This window comes from Oncorhynchus clarkii, chromosome 3 (assembly GCF_045791955.1).
Source record: "Oncorhynchus clarkii lewisi isolate Uvic-CL-2024 chromosome 3, UVic_Ocla_1.0, whole genome shotgun sequence".
NCBI lineage: Eukaryota > Metazoa > Chordata > Actinopteri > Salmoniformes > Salmonidae > Oncorhynchus > Oncorhynchus clarkii.
Window position 1 is genome coordinate 4347676 of NC_092149.1, and position 19264 is coordinate 4366939.

The following is a 19264-nucleotide window of genomic DNA, read 5'->3' on the forward strand; positions in this document are numbered from 1 at the left end:
TTTTGCAATTTCTGAAATAGATTTATCGTTTTCTCTTCAATGACCATATTGTTAATTTGAGATTATAATATGGCACATGTATCATCTATATTGTAGAGAAAGTAATCACTTTATTATCTCAAACATTCCTGTTTGAACAACAATGACGTATGATATACAGGCTACTTCCGGACGGAATCTAATTACAATTGAGAAAGAGGGCAGAGCTCGAACGACAAATTCTATGTCCTTTGTTGTATTATATAAACGTCTTGTCCGTGGTGATATTGTCTATATAAATCACGCAGGTCTTTTTGCCTGTGGCACGTGCGATATAGCTAATTCTGGAAAGGACCCGAGATAAACGCAAGGCACAGTGCAGACGGTAGGCTAATTAAAATGCATCTTTGTCTTGCATGAGCATCCTTATTAGCCGGCACCCAATGTAGGCCAAGTCTATCTAACGGTTCAAAATGTGTTCTGGTCATTGTGTGAAAACCTAGGCGCACCACGATTTTAACTGGAGAATACATGGTTTTGCTGCTGATGGGGAGAACAATCTAGAAATTAAATGTATTCAATGTGCTGCAAATGTAGCAAAACATGTTCAATGTATTTACAGCGTAATAAGCCTCACCATGGCATCCAGGGCCATTGCTTTTTCGTTTTTATGATTTAATTGGTAGTTGTTATAATAGGCTAGTCCACACTGTCAAATACTGTATGATATACAGTATTTGGAATGCATGATATCAACATTTCTCTACCATCATGCCATAGGCTACAATCCTCATTTCTGCTTGTTTTGTTTTGCATGCCTCCGTCTGCTCGGTCATCCATCAGGATTTAAAATAAAGTTTTTTCTTTGTCTCATAGGGTTTTGTCATTTCATTTATGTTTTGCATTACGTTCACACTTCTCATTTTCATAATTTAATAGCACCTACTTACTGATCGTGCAGGTAAAGAAAATATTTGTACTGTAACGACCCTGGGTTTATAAGCGCGGAAATCGACCCTGCCGCACGAGCATACTTTTGCGGCACAGTCGATAGCGCGCCGGGCCTCGAGCTAGTATCAAATGTATAATTTGCTTTCAAAATGTACTTGCCACTTTCCAATGTAATAACTGGATCTTTGGGAGTTGCATCTCCTTGGCTCCTAGTGCTGTAAATAGTTCCATCCATATAATTAGAATAAATGATGTTCCATTCTCACTATGCTTTGTCAGTCCAATCACACAATTTCATGTCGAATTGAACATCCCAACCATTCGCCCATAGGTTAGTTTGTGTTTCTGGCATTGATAGATACACAATGATACTGATACAGAGATTAAACCTATAGGTGGATACGGATACAGAGATTAAACCTATAGGGGGACATGATACTGATACAGAGATTAAACCTATAGGTGGATACTGATACAGAGATTAAACCTATAGGTGGACATGATACTGATACAGAGATTAAACCTATAGGTGGACATGATACTGATACAGAGATTAAACCTATAGGTGGACACGATACTGATACAGAGATTAAACCTATAGGTGGACATGATACTGATACAGAGATTAAACCTATAGGTGGACATGATACTGATACAGAGATTAAACCTATAGGTGGACACGATACAGAGATTAAACCTATAGGTGGATACTGATACAGAGATTAAACCTATAGGTGGACATGATACTGATACAGAGATTAAACCTATAGGGGGACATGATACTGATACAGAGATTAAACCTATAGGTGGACACGATACAGAGATTAAACCTATAGGTGGACATGATACTGATACAGAGATTAAACCTATAGGTGGACACGATACAGAGATTAAACCTATAGGTGGATACTGATATAGAGATTAAACCTATAGGTGGATACTGATACAGAGATTAAACCTATAGGTGGATACTGATACAGAGATTAAACCTATAGGTGGATACTGATACAGAGATTAAACCTATAGGTGGATACTGATACAGAGATTAAACCTATAGGTGGACATGATACTGATACAGAGATTAAACCTATAGGTGGACATGATACTGATACAGAGATTAAACCTATAGGTGGATACTGATACAGAGATTAAACCTATAGGTGGATACTGATACAGAGATTAAACCTATAGGTGGACATGATACTGATACAGAGATTAAACCTATAGGTGGACACTGATACAGAGATTAAACCTATAGGTGAACATGATACTGATACAGAGATTAAACCTATAGGTGGACATGATACTGATACAGAGATTAAACCTATTGGTGGACATGATACTGATACAGAGATTAAACCTATAGGTGGATACTGATACAGAGATTAAACCTATAGGTGGATACTGATACAGAGATTAAACCTATAGGTGAACATGATACTGATACAGAGATTAAACCTATAGGTGGACATGATACTGATACAGAGATTAAACCTATAGGTGGACATGATACTGATACAGAGATTAAACCTATAGGTGGACATGATACTGATACAGAGATTAAACCTATAGGTGGACATGATACTGATACAGAGATTAAACCTATAGGTGGACATGATACAGAGATTAAACCTATAGGTGGATACTGATACAGAGATTAAACCTATAGGTGAACATGATACTGATACAGAGATTAAACCTATAGGTGGACATGATACTGATACAGAGATTAAACCTATAGGTGGACATGATACTGATACAGAGATTAAACCTATAGGTGGACACGATACAGAGATTAAACCTATAGGTGGACATGATACTGATACAGAGATTAAACCTATAGGTGGATACTGATACAGAGATTAAACCTATAGGTGGACATGATACTGATACAGAGATTAAACCTATAGGTGGACACGATACTGATACAGAGATTAAACCTATAGGTGGATACTGATACAGAGATTAAACCTATAGGTGGACATGATACTGATACAGAGATTAAACCTATAGGTGGACATGATACTGATACAGAGATTAAACCTATAGGTGGACATGATACTGATACAGAGATTAAACCTATAGGTGGACATGATACTGATACAGAGATTAAACCTATAGGTGGACATGATACAGAGATTAAACCTATAGGTGGATACTGATACAGAGATTAAACCTATAGGTGAACATGATACTGATACAGAGATTAAACCTATAGGTGGACATGATACTGATACAGAGATTAAACCTATAGGTGGACATGATACTGATACAGGGATTAAACCTATAGGTGGACACGATACAGAGATTAAACCTATAGGTGGACATGATACTGATACAGAGATTAAACCTATAGGTGGATACTGATACAGAGATTAAACCTATAGGTGGATACTGATACAGAGATTAAACCTATAGGTGGATACTGATACAGAGATTAAACCTATAGGTGGACACGATACTGATACAGAGATTAAACCTATAGGTGGATACTGATACAGAGATTAAACCTATAGGTGGATACTGATACAGAGATTAAACCTATAGGTGGATACTGATACAGAGATTAAACCTATAGGTGGATACTGATACAGAGATTAAACCTATAGGTGGACATGATACTGATACAGAGATTAAACCTATAGGTGGATACTGATACAGAGATTAAACCTATAGGTGGATACTGATACAGAGATTAAACCTATAGGTGGACACGATACTGATACAGAGATTAAACCTATAGGTGGATACTGATACAGAGATTAAACCTATAGGTGGACACGATACTGATACAGAGATTAAACCTATAGGTGGATACTGATACAGAGATTAAACCTATAGGTGGACACGATACTGATACAGAGATTAAACCTATAGGTGGATACTGATACAGAGATTAAACCTATAGGTGGACATGATACTGATACAGAGATTAAACCTATAGGTGGACACGATACAGAGATTAAACCTATAGGTGAACATGATACTGATACAGAGATTAAACCTATAGGTGGACATGATACTGATACAGAGATTAAACCTATAGGTGAACATGATACTGATACAGAGATTAAACCTATAGGTGGACATGATACTGATACAGAGATTAAACCTATAGGTGAACATGATACTGATACAGAGATTAAACCTATAGGTGGACATGATACTGATACAGAGATTAAACCTATAGGTGGATACTGATACAGAGATTAAACCTATAGGTGGATACTGATACAGAGATTAAACCTATAGGTGAACATGATACTGATACAGAGATTAAACCTATAGGTGGACACGATACTGATACAGAGATTAAACCTATAGGTGGATACTGATACAGAGATTAAACCTATAGGTGGACATGATACTGATACAGAGATTAAACCTATAGGTGGATACTGATACAGATATTAAACCTATAGGTGGATACTGATACAGAGATTAAACCTATAGGTGGATACTGATACAGAGATTAAACCTATAGGTGAACATGATACTGATACAGAGATTAAACCTATAGGTGAACATGATACTGATACAGAGATTAAACCTATAGGTGGATACTGATACAGAGATTAAACCTATAGGTGGACATGATACTGATACAGAGATTAAACCTATAGGTGGACATGATACTGATACAGAGATTAAACCTATAGGTGGACACGATACAGAGATTAAACCTATAGGTGGACATGATACTGATACAGAGATTAAACCTATAGGTGGATACTGATACAGAGATTAAACCTATAGGTGGTCATGATACTGATACAGAGATTAAACCTATAGGTGGACACGATACAGAGATTAAACCTATAGGTGGATACTGATACAGAGATTAAACCTATAGGTGGACACGATACAGAGATTAAACCTATAGGTGGACACGATACAGAGATTAAACCTATAGGTGGACATGATACTGATACAGAGATTAAACCTATAGGTGGATACTGATACAGAGATTAAACCTATAGGTGGATACTGATACAGAGATTAAACCTATAGGTGGACACGATACAGAGATTAAACCTATAGGTGGACATGATACTGATACAGAGATTTAACCTATAGGTGGACATGATACTGATACAGAGATTAAACCTATAGGTGGACACGATACAGAGATTAAACCTATAGGTGGACATGATACTGATACAGAGATTAAACCTATAGGTGGATACTGATACAGAGATTAAACCTATAGGTGGACATGATACTGATACAGAGATTAAACCTATAGGTGGACATGATACTGATACAGAGATTAAACCTATAGGTGGACATGATACTGAAACAGAGATTAAACCTATAGGTGGACACGATACAGATACAGAGATTAAACCTATAGGTGGACATGATACTTATACAGAGATTAAACCTATAGGTGAACATGATACTGATACAGAGATTAAACCTATAGGTGGACATGATACTGATACAGAGATTAAACCTATAGGTGGACATGATACTGATACAGAGATTAAACCTATAGGTGGACATGATACTGATACAGAGATTAAACCTATAGGTGGACATGATACTGATACAGAGATTAAACCTATAGGTGGACATGATACTGATACAGAGATTAAACCTATAGGTGGACACGATACAGAGATTAAACCTATAGGTGGACATGATACTGATACAGAGATTAAACCTATAGGTGGATACTGATACAGAGATTAAACCTATAGGTGGACATGATACTGATACAGAGATTAAACCTATAGGTGGACATGATACTGATACAGAGATTAAACCTATAGGTGGACACGATACTGATACAGAGATTAAACCTATAGGTGGATACTGATACAGAGATTAAACCTATAGGTGGACACGATACAGAGATTAAACCTATAGGTGGACATGATACTGATACAGAGATTAAACCTATAGGTGGACATGATACTGATACAGAGATTAAACCTATATTTATTTATTTTATTTAACCAGGGAAGTCAGTTAAGTTTTATTTATATTGACGGCCTACCAAAAGGCAAAAGGCCTCCTGCGGGGACGGGGGCCTGGGATTAAAAATGTCAAATAAATAACATATGAATATAGGACACAACACACATCACGACAAGAGAGACAACACAACACGACATAAAGAGAGACGTAGGTGGACATGATGCTGTGAATGACCCATGGATTGATGTGTAATAAACTGTAATGGTAGTATTGAAGGGTTTTGTAGAACACCTATATTTAGTGCTAGAAAAGGTTTTGTTAATCTTGTCTACCAGACAGCTTTCTGAACCTACAGTACCAGTCAAAGTTTAGACACACCGACTCATTCAAGGGTTTTCCTTATTTTGTTACCATTTTCTACATTGTAGAATAATAGTAAAGACATCAACACTATGAAATAACACCAGGCTAACTGTGCTGTATTAACATGCAGAATGAACCAGGCTAACTGTGCTGTATGTATCAACATACAGAATGAACCAGGCTAACTGTGTTGTATGTATCAACATGCAGAATGAACCAGGCTAACTGTGTTGTATGTATCAACATGCAGAATGAACCAGGCTAACTGTGCTGTATGTATCAACATGCAGAATGAACCAGGCTAACTGTGTTGTATGTATCAACATGCAGAATGAACCAAGCTAACTGTGTTGTATGTATCAACATACAGAATGAACCAGGCTAACTGTGCTGTATCAACATACAGAATGAACCAGGCTAACTGTGCTGTATCAACATACAGAATGAACCAGGCTAACTGTGTTGTATGTATCAACATGCAGAATGAACCAGGCTAACTGTGCTGTATGTATCAACATACAGAATGAACCAGGCTAACTGTGTTGTATGTATCAACATGCAGAATGAACCAGGCTAACTGTGCTGTATGTATCAACATACAGAATGAACCAGGCTAACTGTGCTGTATGTATCAACAGACAGAATGAACCAGGCTAACTGTGCTGTATGTATCAACAGGCAGAATGAACCAGGCTAACTGTGTTGTATGTATCAACAGGCAGAATGAACCAGGCTAACTGTGTTGTATCAACATACAGAATGAACCAGGCTAACTGTGTTGTATGTATCAACAGGCAGAATGAACCAGGCTAACTGTGTTGTATGTATCAACATGCAGAATGAACCAGGCTAACTGTGTTGTATCAACATACAGAATGAACCAGGCTAACTGTGCTGTATGTATCAACAGGCAGAATGAACCAGGCTAACTGTGTTGTATGTATCAACAGGCAGATTTCTGCTTTCTTATCTATCTAGTAGGACGAAGATGTCTGACAAAAGTGACCTGAAAGCTGAGCTGGAGCGAAAGAAACAGAGGCTAGCTCAAATACGAGAGGAGAAGAAGAGAAAGGAGGAGGAGAGGAAAAAGAAAGAGGTGAGGAGAAATCTCTATTCATTTGAATGTGATGTGAACTTCTTTGGTTTAGTTCAGCATCTCAAATGAGGATGAATAGAGCATTTCTACAACAGGTTATATGAAGTCTGATTTGGGTTGGTAGTGTTTCTGAAGTGGAACTACACTGGCTCCGATCCAAATGGCACCCTATTCCCTATATAATGCACTTCAAATGGCACCCTATTCCCTATATAATGCACTTCAAATGGCACCCTATTCCCTATATAATGCACTTCAAATGGCACCCTATTCCCTATATAGTGCACTTCAAATGGCACCCTATTCCCTATATAATGCACTTCAAATGGCACTCTATTCCCTATATAATGCACTTCAAATGGCACCCTATTCCCTATATAGTGCACTTCAAATGGCACCCTATTCCCTATATAATGCACTTCAAATGGCACCCTATTCCCTATATAATGCACTTCAAATGGCACCCTATTCCCTATATAATGCACTTCAAATGGCACCCTATTCCCTATATAGTGCACTTCAAATGGCACCCTATTCCCTATATAGTGCACTTCAAATGGCACCCTATTCCCTATATAATGCACTTCAAATGACACCCTATTCCCTATATAGTGCACTTCAAATGGCACCCTATTCCCTATATAGTGCACTTCAAATGGCACCCTATTCCCTATATAGTGCACTTCAAATGGCACCCTATTCCCTATATAGTGCACTTCAAATGACACCCTATTCCCTATATAATGCACTTCAAATGGCACCCTATTCCCTATATAGTGCACTTCAAATGGCACCCTATTCCTTATATAGTGCACTTCAAATGGCAACCTATTCCCTATGTAGTGCACTTCAAATGGCACCCTATGCCCTATATAGTGCACTTCAAATGGTTCCCTATTCCCTATATAATGCACTTCAAATGGCACCCTATTCCCTATATAGTGCACTTCAAATGGCACCCTATTCCCTATATAGTGCACTTCAAATGGCACCCTATTCCCTATATAATGCAGTTAAAATGGCACCCTATGCCCTATATAGTGCACTTCAAATAACACCATATTCCTTATATAATGCACTTCAAATAACACCCTATTCCCTAGATATTGCACTACTTTTGGCCAGTGCACCACGTAGGGAATAGGGTGCTATTTGGGACAGAGACAGTGATACTGAAGTTCTCCCCAACACCTGTTCAGTCTGAGAGTCTGCAGCAGAAAACAGAGAATGTCTCTGAAGATTCTGACTTGGACCGCAAACGAAGAGAGACGGAGGCGCTGCTGCAGAGTATTGGGATCTCACCAGAACCACCATTAGGTATACCAGTCATATCCTTGTTGCTTTCTGAGACCATCCTACCCTACCATCCTACTGATCTTTCTGAGACCATCCTACCCTACCATCCTACTGACCTTTCTGAGACCATCCTACCCTACCATCCTACTGACCTTTCTGAGATCATCCTATCCTACCATCCTACTGACCTTTCTGAGATCATTCTACCCTACCATCCTACTGACCTTTCTGATATCATTCTACCCTGCCATCCTACTGACCTTTCTGAGACCATCCTACCCTACCATCCTACTGACCTTTCTGAGATCATCCTACCATTGTACTGACCTTTCTGAGATCATCCTACCCTACCATCCTACTGACCTTTCTGAGATCGTCCTACCTTACCATCCTACTAACCTTTCTGAGACCATCCTACCCTACCATCCTACTGACCTTTCTGAGATCATTCTACCCTAACATCCTACTGACCTTTCTGATATCATTATACCCTGCCATCCTACTGACCTTTCTGATATCCACCTACCCTACCATCCTACTGACCTTTCTGAGATCATTCTACCCTACCATCCTACTGACCTTTCTGAGATCATTCTACCCTACCATCCTACTGACCTTTCTGATATCATCCTACCCTACCATCCTACTGACCTTTCTGAGATCATTCTACCCTACCATCCTACTGACCTTTCTGAGATCATTCTACCCTACCATCCTACTGACCTTTCTGAGATCATTCTACCCTACCATCCTACTGACCATTCTGAGATCATTCTACCCTACCATCCTACTGACCATTCTGAGATCATTCTACCCTACCATCCTACTGACCTTTCTGAGATCATTCTATCCTACCATCCTACTGACCATTCTGAGATCATTCTACCCTACCATCCTACTGACCATTCTGAGATCATTCTACCCTACCATCCTACTGACCATTCTGAGACCATCCTACCCTACCATCCTACTGACCTTTCTGAGATCATTCTACCCTACCATCCTACTGACCATTCTGAGATCATTCTACCCTACCATTCTACTGACCATTCTAAATCATTCTACCCTACCATCCTACTGACCATTCTGAGATCATCCTACCCTACCATCCTACTGACCTTTCGGAGATCATCCTACCCTACCATCCTACTGACCTTTCTGAGATCATTCTACCCTACCATCCTACTGACCTTTCTGAGATCATTCTACCCTACCATCCTACTGACCTTTCTGAGATCATTCTACCCTACAATCCTACTGACCTTTCTGAGATCATTCTACCCTACCATCCTACTGACCTTTCTGAGATCATTCTACCCTACCATCCTACTGACCATTCTGAGACCATCCTACCCTACCATCCTACTGACCATTCTGAGATCATTCTACCCTACCATCCTACTGACCATTCTGAGATCATTCTACCCTACCATCCTACTGACCATTCTGAGATCATTCTACCCTACCATCCTACTGACCTTTCTGAGATCATTCTACCCTACCATCCTACTGACCTTTCTGAGATCATTCTACCCTACCATCCTACTGACCTTTCTGAGATCATTCTACCCTACCATCCTACTGACCTTTCTGAGATCATTCTACCCTACCATCCTACTGACCTTTCTGAGATCATTCTACCCTACCATCCTACTGACCATTCTGAGATCATTCTACCCTACCATCCTACTGACCTTTCTGAGATCATTCTACCCTACCATCCTACTGACCATTCTGAGATCATTCTACCCTACCATCCTACTGACCATTCTGAGATCATTCTACCCTACCATCCTACTGACCATTCTGAGATCATTCTACCCTACCATCCTACTGACCTTTCTGAGATCATTCTACCCTACCATCCTACTGACCATTCTGAGATCATTCTACCCTACCATCCTACTGACCATTCTGAGACCATCCTACCCTACCATCCTACTGACCATTCTGAGATCATTCTACCCTACCATCCTACTGACCATTCTGAGATCATTCTACCCTACCATCCTACTGACCTTTCTGAGATCATTCTACCCTACCATCCTACTGACCTTTCTGAGATCATTCTACCCTACCATCCTACTGACCTTTCTGAGATCATTCTACCCTACCATCCTACTGACCTTTCTGAGATCATTCTACCCTACCATCCTACTGACCTTTCTGAGATCATTCTACCCTACCATTGTACTGACCTTTCTGAGATCATTCTACCCTACCATCCTACTGACCATTCTGAGATCATTCTACCCTACCATCCTACTGACCATTCTGAGACCATCCTACCCTACCATCCTACTGACCTTTCTGAGATCATTCTACCCTACCATCCTACTGACCTTTCTGAGATCATTCTACCCTACCATCCTACTGACCTTTCTGAGATCATTCTACCCTACCATCCTACTGACCTTTCTGAGATCATTCTACCCTACCATTGTACTGACCTTTCTGAGATCATTCTACCCTACCATTGTACTGACCTTTCTGAGATCATTCTACCCTAACCAAACCATTTCCAGTGAGAGTGTTTTTCAGACCTGTACTAGGTTTAATCTGTGTATGGGAAACTGGCCTACTAGTCTTTGTTTATTCAGTGTGGTAATGGTCTCCATACAAAATAATCAGGTCATGAAATGATCTTCAGTTTACAGTATATCATATATTCAAACAAATCATTTACATTATTAATTGACTCTAATGTTTCCTTTCTGGTATAAACACATTAAAATTCCATTTGTGTCATTGCCAAAAGCTTAGTTATAAAAATCCAGTGATTTGGTTGGTAGGGTTATATATTCATGGCTTTGATGCCAGCTCTTTTGTTTAAATGAAGATGTATTTGAAGAGACTACTGCAGGTATGAATCTATGTATTCGGTTCAGAGGGTTAGTTTGATATGACTACTGCAGGTATGAATCTATGTATTCGGTTCAGAGGGTTAGTTTGATATGACTACTGCAGGTATGAATCTATGTATTCGGTTCAGAGGGTTAGTTTGATATGACTACTGCAGGTATGAATCTATGTATTCGGTTCAGAGGGTTAGTTTGATGTGATGCGTCAACATATTGAAAGATTTCACACTAGTTTGGCGGTCGTTATGTTATTATGTCACAAACCAGTTGGGTGTCCATCAGGAAGTACGTTTGACGATTTCTTTCCCTCTTTTCTTGTGAATTCTTCTTCCTTTGCGTTGAACCATTTCAATCCATCCTGTTGATTTGGAACCCTTCTGGTTTGGCTGTGGGGGTCTGACTGCTGGCCACCAGTGCAGCCTCTGCAGCTCTTAACATGGGATACCTGTTATTTTCATGATTTAGTCCCAACCCCTATGTCTCCCTCTTCACAATCAGTGAGCACCACCAGTGATGCTGGCAGCCAGGAGTCCGTAGATGGGGGGACAGTGGGACGGTATGGAACATGCTCTTTACTCTATCACGCACCGACACACACGCACACACCGACACACACACCGACACACACACACACACACACACACACACACACACACACACACACACACACACACACACACACACACACACACACAAACACACACACACACACACAAACACACACACACACAAACACACACACACACGCACGCACGCACGCACACACGCACGCACGCACGCACACACACACACACACACACACACACACCGACACACACACCGACACACACACCGACACCGACACCGACACACACACACACACACACAAACACACACACACACACACAAACACACACACACACACGCACGCACGCACGCACACACACACACACACACACACACACACACAGACAAATGGATGTACAGCTGGAAATAATTGGTATTGGCATTCTATACGACAACAACAAGGTATATTGTATGCTAGAAGCTTCTCTCTTTGGTTCTAACAATTCCTAAATGTTAGTCTATCAATGTAGCTAACATCATGAACATATGACATTGAACATGAGAACTGTGGAAATGTTGTGTCCCAAATGGCACTCTATTCCCCACAGCAAATAATATAGTGCACTACTTTTGACAAGGGCCCATAGGACTTCTGGTCAAAAGTAGTTCACTATGTAGGGAAAAGGGGTGCCATTTGGGACTCAGACAATGTATATGTGCACAGTGGCACAGAGTATCTGATGTTTATCCCTTCTCTTTTCATCTTGTAATGGGACATCAGATATAGGTAAGAACCAGAGTCGATGTACTAGTGATTATGGAGAAGATGTTTCTGTTCAGGGAGACTTCAGTGTCGTCGTGCAGTGACATCAGTTGATTATGTGACATCAGTTGATTATGTGACATCAGTTGATTATGTGAGATCAGTTAATTATGTGACATCAGTGACAGCAGTGGAACTGTGAATTTAACTTCTATTGAGGCAGTGGAACTGTGAATGTGTCTCTGTCCCAAATGCCACCCTATTCCCCATATAGTCAACTATTCTTGACCAGAGCCCTATGAGCCCTGGTCAACATTTGTGCACTACTACATAGAAAATAGGGTGGCATTTGGGATCCATCCTGTGTTTTGTTTAATGTTTGTTTTGTGTACACACTGTCATGCATGAATTCATATGTTCTAAAAGTGATGTCCCTTGAGTTGATGTATGGACTAATTTGTGTTGTTTTGGCGCCCCCTGCTGCTGTGTTTAGGACCCTGCAGTGGGACACGGACCCCTCTGCTCTCCAACTGCAGGCAGACTCTGAGCTGGGGTATGTCTTTCCTCTTGATTCTGCTCCCAAATGGCACCCTATTCCCTATATAGTGCACTACTTTTGACCAGAGCCCTTAGGACTTACACAAAGGTTATATTTTTCTTGACTGATAGCACAGTCAATGTCTATGTCTTCTAAACCATTTATTCCATCTTTCAGGCGCAGGATGCACAGACTTGGAGCGTCAAAAATAGTACAGATTGACTTCGTTCCCAAAGAGCTTGTGACCTACACTAAAGAGACCCAGACTCCTTCAGCAGCACATCAATCTGAAGGTAATGAATATTGAGTTGGATGTTGAATTGACTCTTGAATTTGAGTTGACTCTTGAAGTTGACTCTTGAGTTGACTCTTAAAGAACTATTGAAGTTGACTCTTGAGTTGACTCTTGAAGTTGACTCTTGAGTTGACTCTTAAAGTCAACTCTTGAAGTTGACTCTTGAGTTGACTTTTGAAGTTGACTTTTGAAGTTGATGCTTGAAGTTGACTCTTGAAGTAGACTCTTGAAGTAGACTCTTGAAGTTGACTCTTGAAATGTATACTTTTAATGTAGAGCTCTAGGTTGGTTAGTATGAATGGGTATGGTTGATATTTTCAACATGCTCTCTCCCCACAGAGTGAAAGAATGTTGAAGCCTATGTTGTATGTATGTGTGTAACACAGGAGGTTGGTGGAACCTTAATTGGGGAGGACTGGGCTTGTGGTAATGACTGGAGTGGAATCAGTGGAATAGAATCAAATACATCATACAGATGGTTTCCATGGTTTCCAGGTGTTTGACACCATTCCATTTGCTCTGTTCTGGACGTTATTATGAGCCGTTCTCCCCACTGCAGCCATCTGTAGTGTAGAACATAAAACACGTCTTTCTTCCCAGAAGAAGAAGAGGATGAGGAGAGCAGTGAGCCTAAAGCTTCCCCTCAGACTGACCAGCCGGAGGAGGAAGGAGAGGCAGAGGACAGTAAAGAGGGTAATAATGACTTGTTCTTTAACACACTGCTGTTAGGAAAAGCACTCGCAACCTCTGAGGTGACTTGTTGGGCAGCTAAACATATACAACCAACATATATTCTCAACACTGGTATCACAATGTGTGTGATCCCTCTCAGCCCATCCCAGAGAGCTGACAGAGGAGGAGAGGGAACAGATTCTCCACTCAGAGGACTTCCTGGTGTTCTTTGAGCGGTCGGTCTCTGTGGTGGAGCGGGCGCTGGCCGAGGAGGGAGACATCTTCTTTGACTACAGCGGCCGGGACCTGGAGGACAAAGAAGGGTGAGAACATTGAGCATGGACGTGTCCCAAATGGCACCCTGATCCCTATGTAGTGCACCAAGTTTGACCAAGGTCCATAGGGCTCATCAGCTCATCACTGCTTTGTACTGAATTTCCATTAATAATACAATTAAAAACTGAAAAGTCCCAGTTATTGCAGGATATCCTAGGAATAGGGCCATTTAGGATGCACACCATGTTCCCTGTGGATGGATGTTATGGGGGGAATAAGTACACATTACACTGGAGTAGCACTGGAGTGGCACTGGAGTAGCACTGGATTAGAACTGGAGTAGCTCTGGAGTAGCACTGGAGTAGAACTGTAATAGAACTGAAGTAGAACTGGAGTAGAACTGGAGTAGTACTGGATTAGAACTGGAGTAGCTCTGGAGTAGCACTGTAATAGAACCTGATTAGAACTGGAGTAGCACTGGAGTAGCACTGTAATAGAACTGGAGTATAACTGGAGTAGCACTGGAGTAGAACTGGAGTAGCACTGGAGTAGCACTGGAGTAGAACTGGAGTATAACTGGAGTAGAACTGGAGTAGCACTGGAGTAGCACTGTAATAGAACTGTAATAGAACTGTATTAGAACTGGAGTAGCACAGGAGTAGCCCTGTAATAAAACTGGATTAGAACTGGAGTAGCACTTGAGTAGCACTGTAATAGAACTGGATTAGAACTGGAGTAGTACTGTAATAGAACTGGATTAGGAACTGGAGTATAACTGGAGTAGCACTGTAATAGAACTGGATTAGAACTGGAGTAGCACTGGAGTGGCACTGGAGTAGCACTGTAATAGAACTGTAATAGAAATGGAGGAGTACTGTAATAGAACTGGATTAGAAACTGGAGTATAACTGGAGTAGCACTGTAATAGAACTGGATTAGAACTGGAGTAGCACTGGTGTAGCACTGGAGTAGCACTATAATAGAACTGTAATAGAACTGGAGTATAACTGGAGTAGCACTGTAATAGAACTGGATTAGAACTGAAGTAGCACTGGAGTGACACTGGATTAGAACTGGAGTAGCACTGGAGTAGCACTGTAATAGAACTGGAGTATCACTGGAGTAGAACCGGAGTAGAACCGGAGTAGCACTGGAGTAGAATCACAGTAGAACTGGAGCGAACATCTTTCCCATTTCCCTTTCTGTCTTATCAGGGACATGCAAGGTGGATCCAATCTGTCTTTCAACCGTGTGTTCCATGACGATCACTGGTCCAAACACCGAGTAGTCACCTGCTTAGACTGGTCTCCACAGGTACAATAGAACGTTCTCCCAGTTTAGAACATATCTGATGCATCTACTTCCTTCATTTCCTTTATTTGTCTATGTCAAGACCACAGAACTAGAATGAATGCCACTTTGAGTGCACCCCTGAGTTTACAGTCATGGTCAGAGGTTCCAAGCCCGTTCTGTTCATTCCATTTCTATGATCAAGACAGAAGAAAAAAGACTTGGTTGAAGTAACAATCCAGTCCCGTTCTATACTATATTGTGTCTTTGCAGTACCCTGAACTGATGGTGGCCTCTTACAACAGCAACGAGGATGCTCCACACGAGCCTGATGGGATAGCGCTGGTGTGGAACATGAAGTTCAAGAAGACCACTCCAGAGTATACATTTCACTGCCAGGTCAGCAGCTGTTTGTTGATCTGATGTGACGTATGACTGATGCTTGAGAGACGATGGATGACATTTCATTATACAACGTTGAAGTCATTTTACTTGCTAACATTCAGAACCACAAGTTAAAAACATAATGGAAGGGAATATATTGTTAAATATCACACGATATAATGGCAGGCAGCCTAGTCAAATCAAATCAAATCAAATGTGGTTAGAGAGTTGTAGTAGCAGTCTGACTGTGTCTTTAAGTCCCAGTATTAGTAGCAGTCTGACTGTGTCTTTAAGTCCCAGTATTAGTAGCAGTCTGACTGTGTCTTTAAGTCCCAGTATTAGTAGCAGTCTGACTGTGTCTTTAAGTCCCAGTATTAGTAGCAGTCTGACTGTCTTTAAGTCCCAGTATTAACAGCAGTCTGACTGTGTCTTTAAGTCCCAGTATTAGTAGCAGTCTGACTGTGTCTTTAAGTCCCAGTATTAGTAGCAGTCTGACTGTGTCTTTAAGTCCCAGTATTAGTAGCAGTCTGACTGTGTCTTTAAGTCCCAGTATTAGTAGCAGTCTGACTGTGTCTTTAAGTCCCAGTATTAGTAGCAGTCTGACTGTCTTTAAGTCCCAGTATTAACAGCAGTCTGACTGTGTCTTTAAGTCCCAGTATTAGTAGCAGTCTGACTGTGTCTTTAAGTCCCAGTATTAACAGCAGTCTGACTGTCTTTAAGTCCCAGTATTAACAGCAGTCTGACTGTGTCTTTAAGTCCCAGTATTAGTAACAGTCTGACTGTGTCTTTGAGTCCCAGTATTAGTAGCAGTCTGAATGTGTCTTTAAGTCCCAGTATTAGTAACAGTCTGACTGTGTCTTTAAGTCCCAGTATTAGTAGCAGTCTGACTGTGTCTTTAAGTCCCAGTATTAGTAACAGTCTGACTGTGTCTTTAAGTCCCAGTATTAACAGCAGTCTGACTGTCTTTAAGTCCCAGTATTAGTAGCAGTCTGACTGTGTCTTTAAGTCCCAGTATTAACAGCAGTCTGACTGTGTCTTTAAGTCCCAGTATGAACAGCAGTCTGACTGTCTTTAAGTCCCAGTATTAGTAGCAGTCTGACTGTGTCTTTAAGTCCCAGTATTAACAGCAGTCTGACTGTGTCTTTAAGTCCCAGTATTAACAGCAGTCTGACTGTGTCTTTAAGTCCCAGTATTAACAGCAGTCTGACTGTGTCTTTAAGTCCCAGTATTAGTAGCAGTCTGACTGTGTCTTTAAGTCCCAGTATTAACAGCAGTCTGACTGTGTCTTTAAGTCCCAGTATTAACAGCAGTCTGACTGTGTCTTTAAGTCCCAGTATTAACAGCAGTCTGACTGTGTCTTTAAGTCCCAGTATTAGTAGCAGTCTGACTGTGTCTTTAAGTCCCAGTATTAACAGCAGTCTGACTGTGTCTTTAAGTCCCAGTATTAACAGCAGTCTGACTGTGTCTTTAAGTCCCAGTATTAGTAGCAGTCTGACTGTGTCTTTAAGTCCCAGTATTAACAGCAGTCTGACTGTGTCTTTAAGTCCCAGTATTAGTAGCAGTCTGACTGTGTCTTTAAGTCCCAGTATTAACAGCAGTCTGACTGTGTCTTTAAGTCCCAGTATTAACAGCAGTCTGACTGTGTCTTTAAGTCCCAGTATTAACAGCAGTCTGACTGTGTCTTTAAGTCCCAGTATTAGTAGCAGTCTGACTGTGTCTTTAAGTCCCAGTATTAACAGCAGTCTGACTGTGTCTTTAAGTCCCAGTATTAGTAGCAGTCTGACTGTGTCTTTAAGTCCCAGTATGAACAGCAGTCTGACTGTGTCTTTAAGTCCCAGTATGAACAGCAGTCTGACTGTGTCTTTAAGTCCCAGTATTAGTAGCAGTCTGACTGTGTCTTTAAGTCCCAGTATTAGTAGCAGTCTGACTGTGTCTTTAAGTCCCAGTATTAACAGCAGTCTGACTGTGTCTTTAAGTCCCAGTATTAGTAGCAGTCTGACTGTGTCTTTAAGTCCCAGTATTAACAGCAGTCTGACTGTGTCTTTAAGTCCCAGTATTAGTAGCAGTCTGACTGTGTCTTTAAGTCCCAGTATTAACAGCAGTCTGACTGTGTCTTTAAGTCCCAGTATTAGTAGCAGTCTGACTGTGTCTTTAAGTCCCAGTATGAACAGCAGTCTGACTGTGTCTTTAAGTCCCAGTATGAACAGCAGTCTGACTGTGTCTTTAAGTCCCAGTATTAGTAGCAGTCTGACTGTGTCTTTAAGTCCCAGTATTAGTAGCAGTCTGACTGTGTCTTTAAGTCCCAGTATTAACAGCAGTCTGACTGTGTCTTTAAGTCCCAGTATTAGTAGCAGTCTGACTGTGTCTTTAAGTCCCAGTAACCTAGTGGTTAGAGTGTAGGGACGGCAGGTAACCTAGTGGTTAGAGTGTTGAACCAGTAACCGAAAGGTTGCTTGATTGAATCCCTGAGCTGACAAGGTACAAATCTATCGTTCTGCCCCCACTGTTCCTAGGCCCTCATTGTAAATAAGATTTTGTTTTTAACTGACTTGCCTAGTTAAATAAAGGTAATATAAAAACGAACATAGTTTAACTTGATTCAAATCATTATTATATTGTTCTAGGTAGTTTTGCTGTATATTGGCCATCTCATTTTACTCTCTCTCTATCTTTCTCTCTATTTCTGTCTCTGCCTCCTCTGGTTATCTGCCTCTCCCTCTTTCTCTCTCTCTGTCTTTCTCTCTGTTTCTTTCTCTCTCTGTCTTTCTCTCCCTCTTTCTCACTTTCTCTCTCTCTGTCTTTCTCTCTGTCTCTTTCTCTCCCTCTTTTTCACTTTCTCTCTCTTTCTCTCTGTCTCTTTCTCACTTTCTCTCTCTCTGTTTCTTTCTTACTTTCTCTCTCTCTCTGTCTTTCTCTCTCTCTTTCTCACTTCTCTCTCTGTCTTTCTCTCCCTCTTTTTCTCGCCCTCTGTCTTTCTCTCTGTCTCTCTCACGCTCTCTCCCCGTCTCTCTCTCTCTTTCTCTCTCTGTCT

At 40.8% G+C, this 19264-nt stretch overlaps 1 protein-coding gene across 7 annotated transcripts in view; it reads left to right on the plus strand.

Moving 5' to 3' along the window:
* Nucleotides 1–190: 190 nt before the first annotated feature.
* The window catches only part of LOC139386699 (dynein cytoplasmic 1 intermediate chain 1b), a 25784-nt gene continuing 6710 nt past the window's right edge, over nucleotides 191–19264 (plus strand). The window contains exons 1-10 of one of the 7 annotated variants that reach the window (XM_071132554.1): nucleotides 191–364; nucleotides 7167–7312; nucleotides 8512–8629; nucleotides 11968–12025; nucleotides 13272–13331; nucleotides 13494–13609; nucleotides 14212–14304; nucleotides 14444–14606; nucleotides 15774–15873; nucleotides 16123–16248. In XM_071132554.1, the coding sequence (XP_070988655.1) occupies nucleotides 7205–7312; nucleotides 8512–8629; nucleotides 11968–12025; nucleotides 13272–13331; nucleotides 13494–13609; nucleotides 14212–14304; nucleotides 14444–14606; nucleotides 15774–15873; nucleotides 16123–16248 (942 nt within the window). In that variant the 5' untranslated portion in view covers nucleotides 191–364; nucleotides 7167–7204. Of the gene's footprint in view, nucleotides 365–7092; nucleotides 7113–7166; nucleotides 7313–8511; nucleotides 8630–11934; nucleotides 12026–13271; nucleotides 13332–13493; nucleotides 13610–14211; nucleotides 14305–14443; nucleotides 14607–15773; nucleotides 15874–16122; nucleotides 16249–19264 lie in introns of those variants that run through there. The other 6 variants (XM_071132524.1, XM_071132549.1, XM_071132560.1 and 3 more) reach the window with 6 other exon arrangements.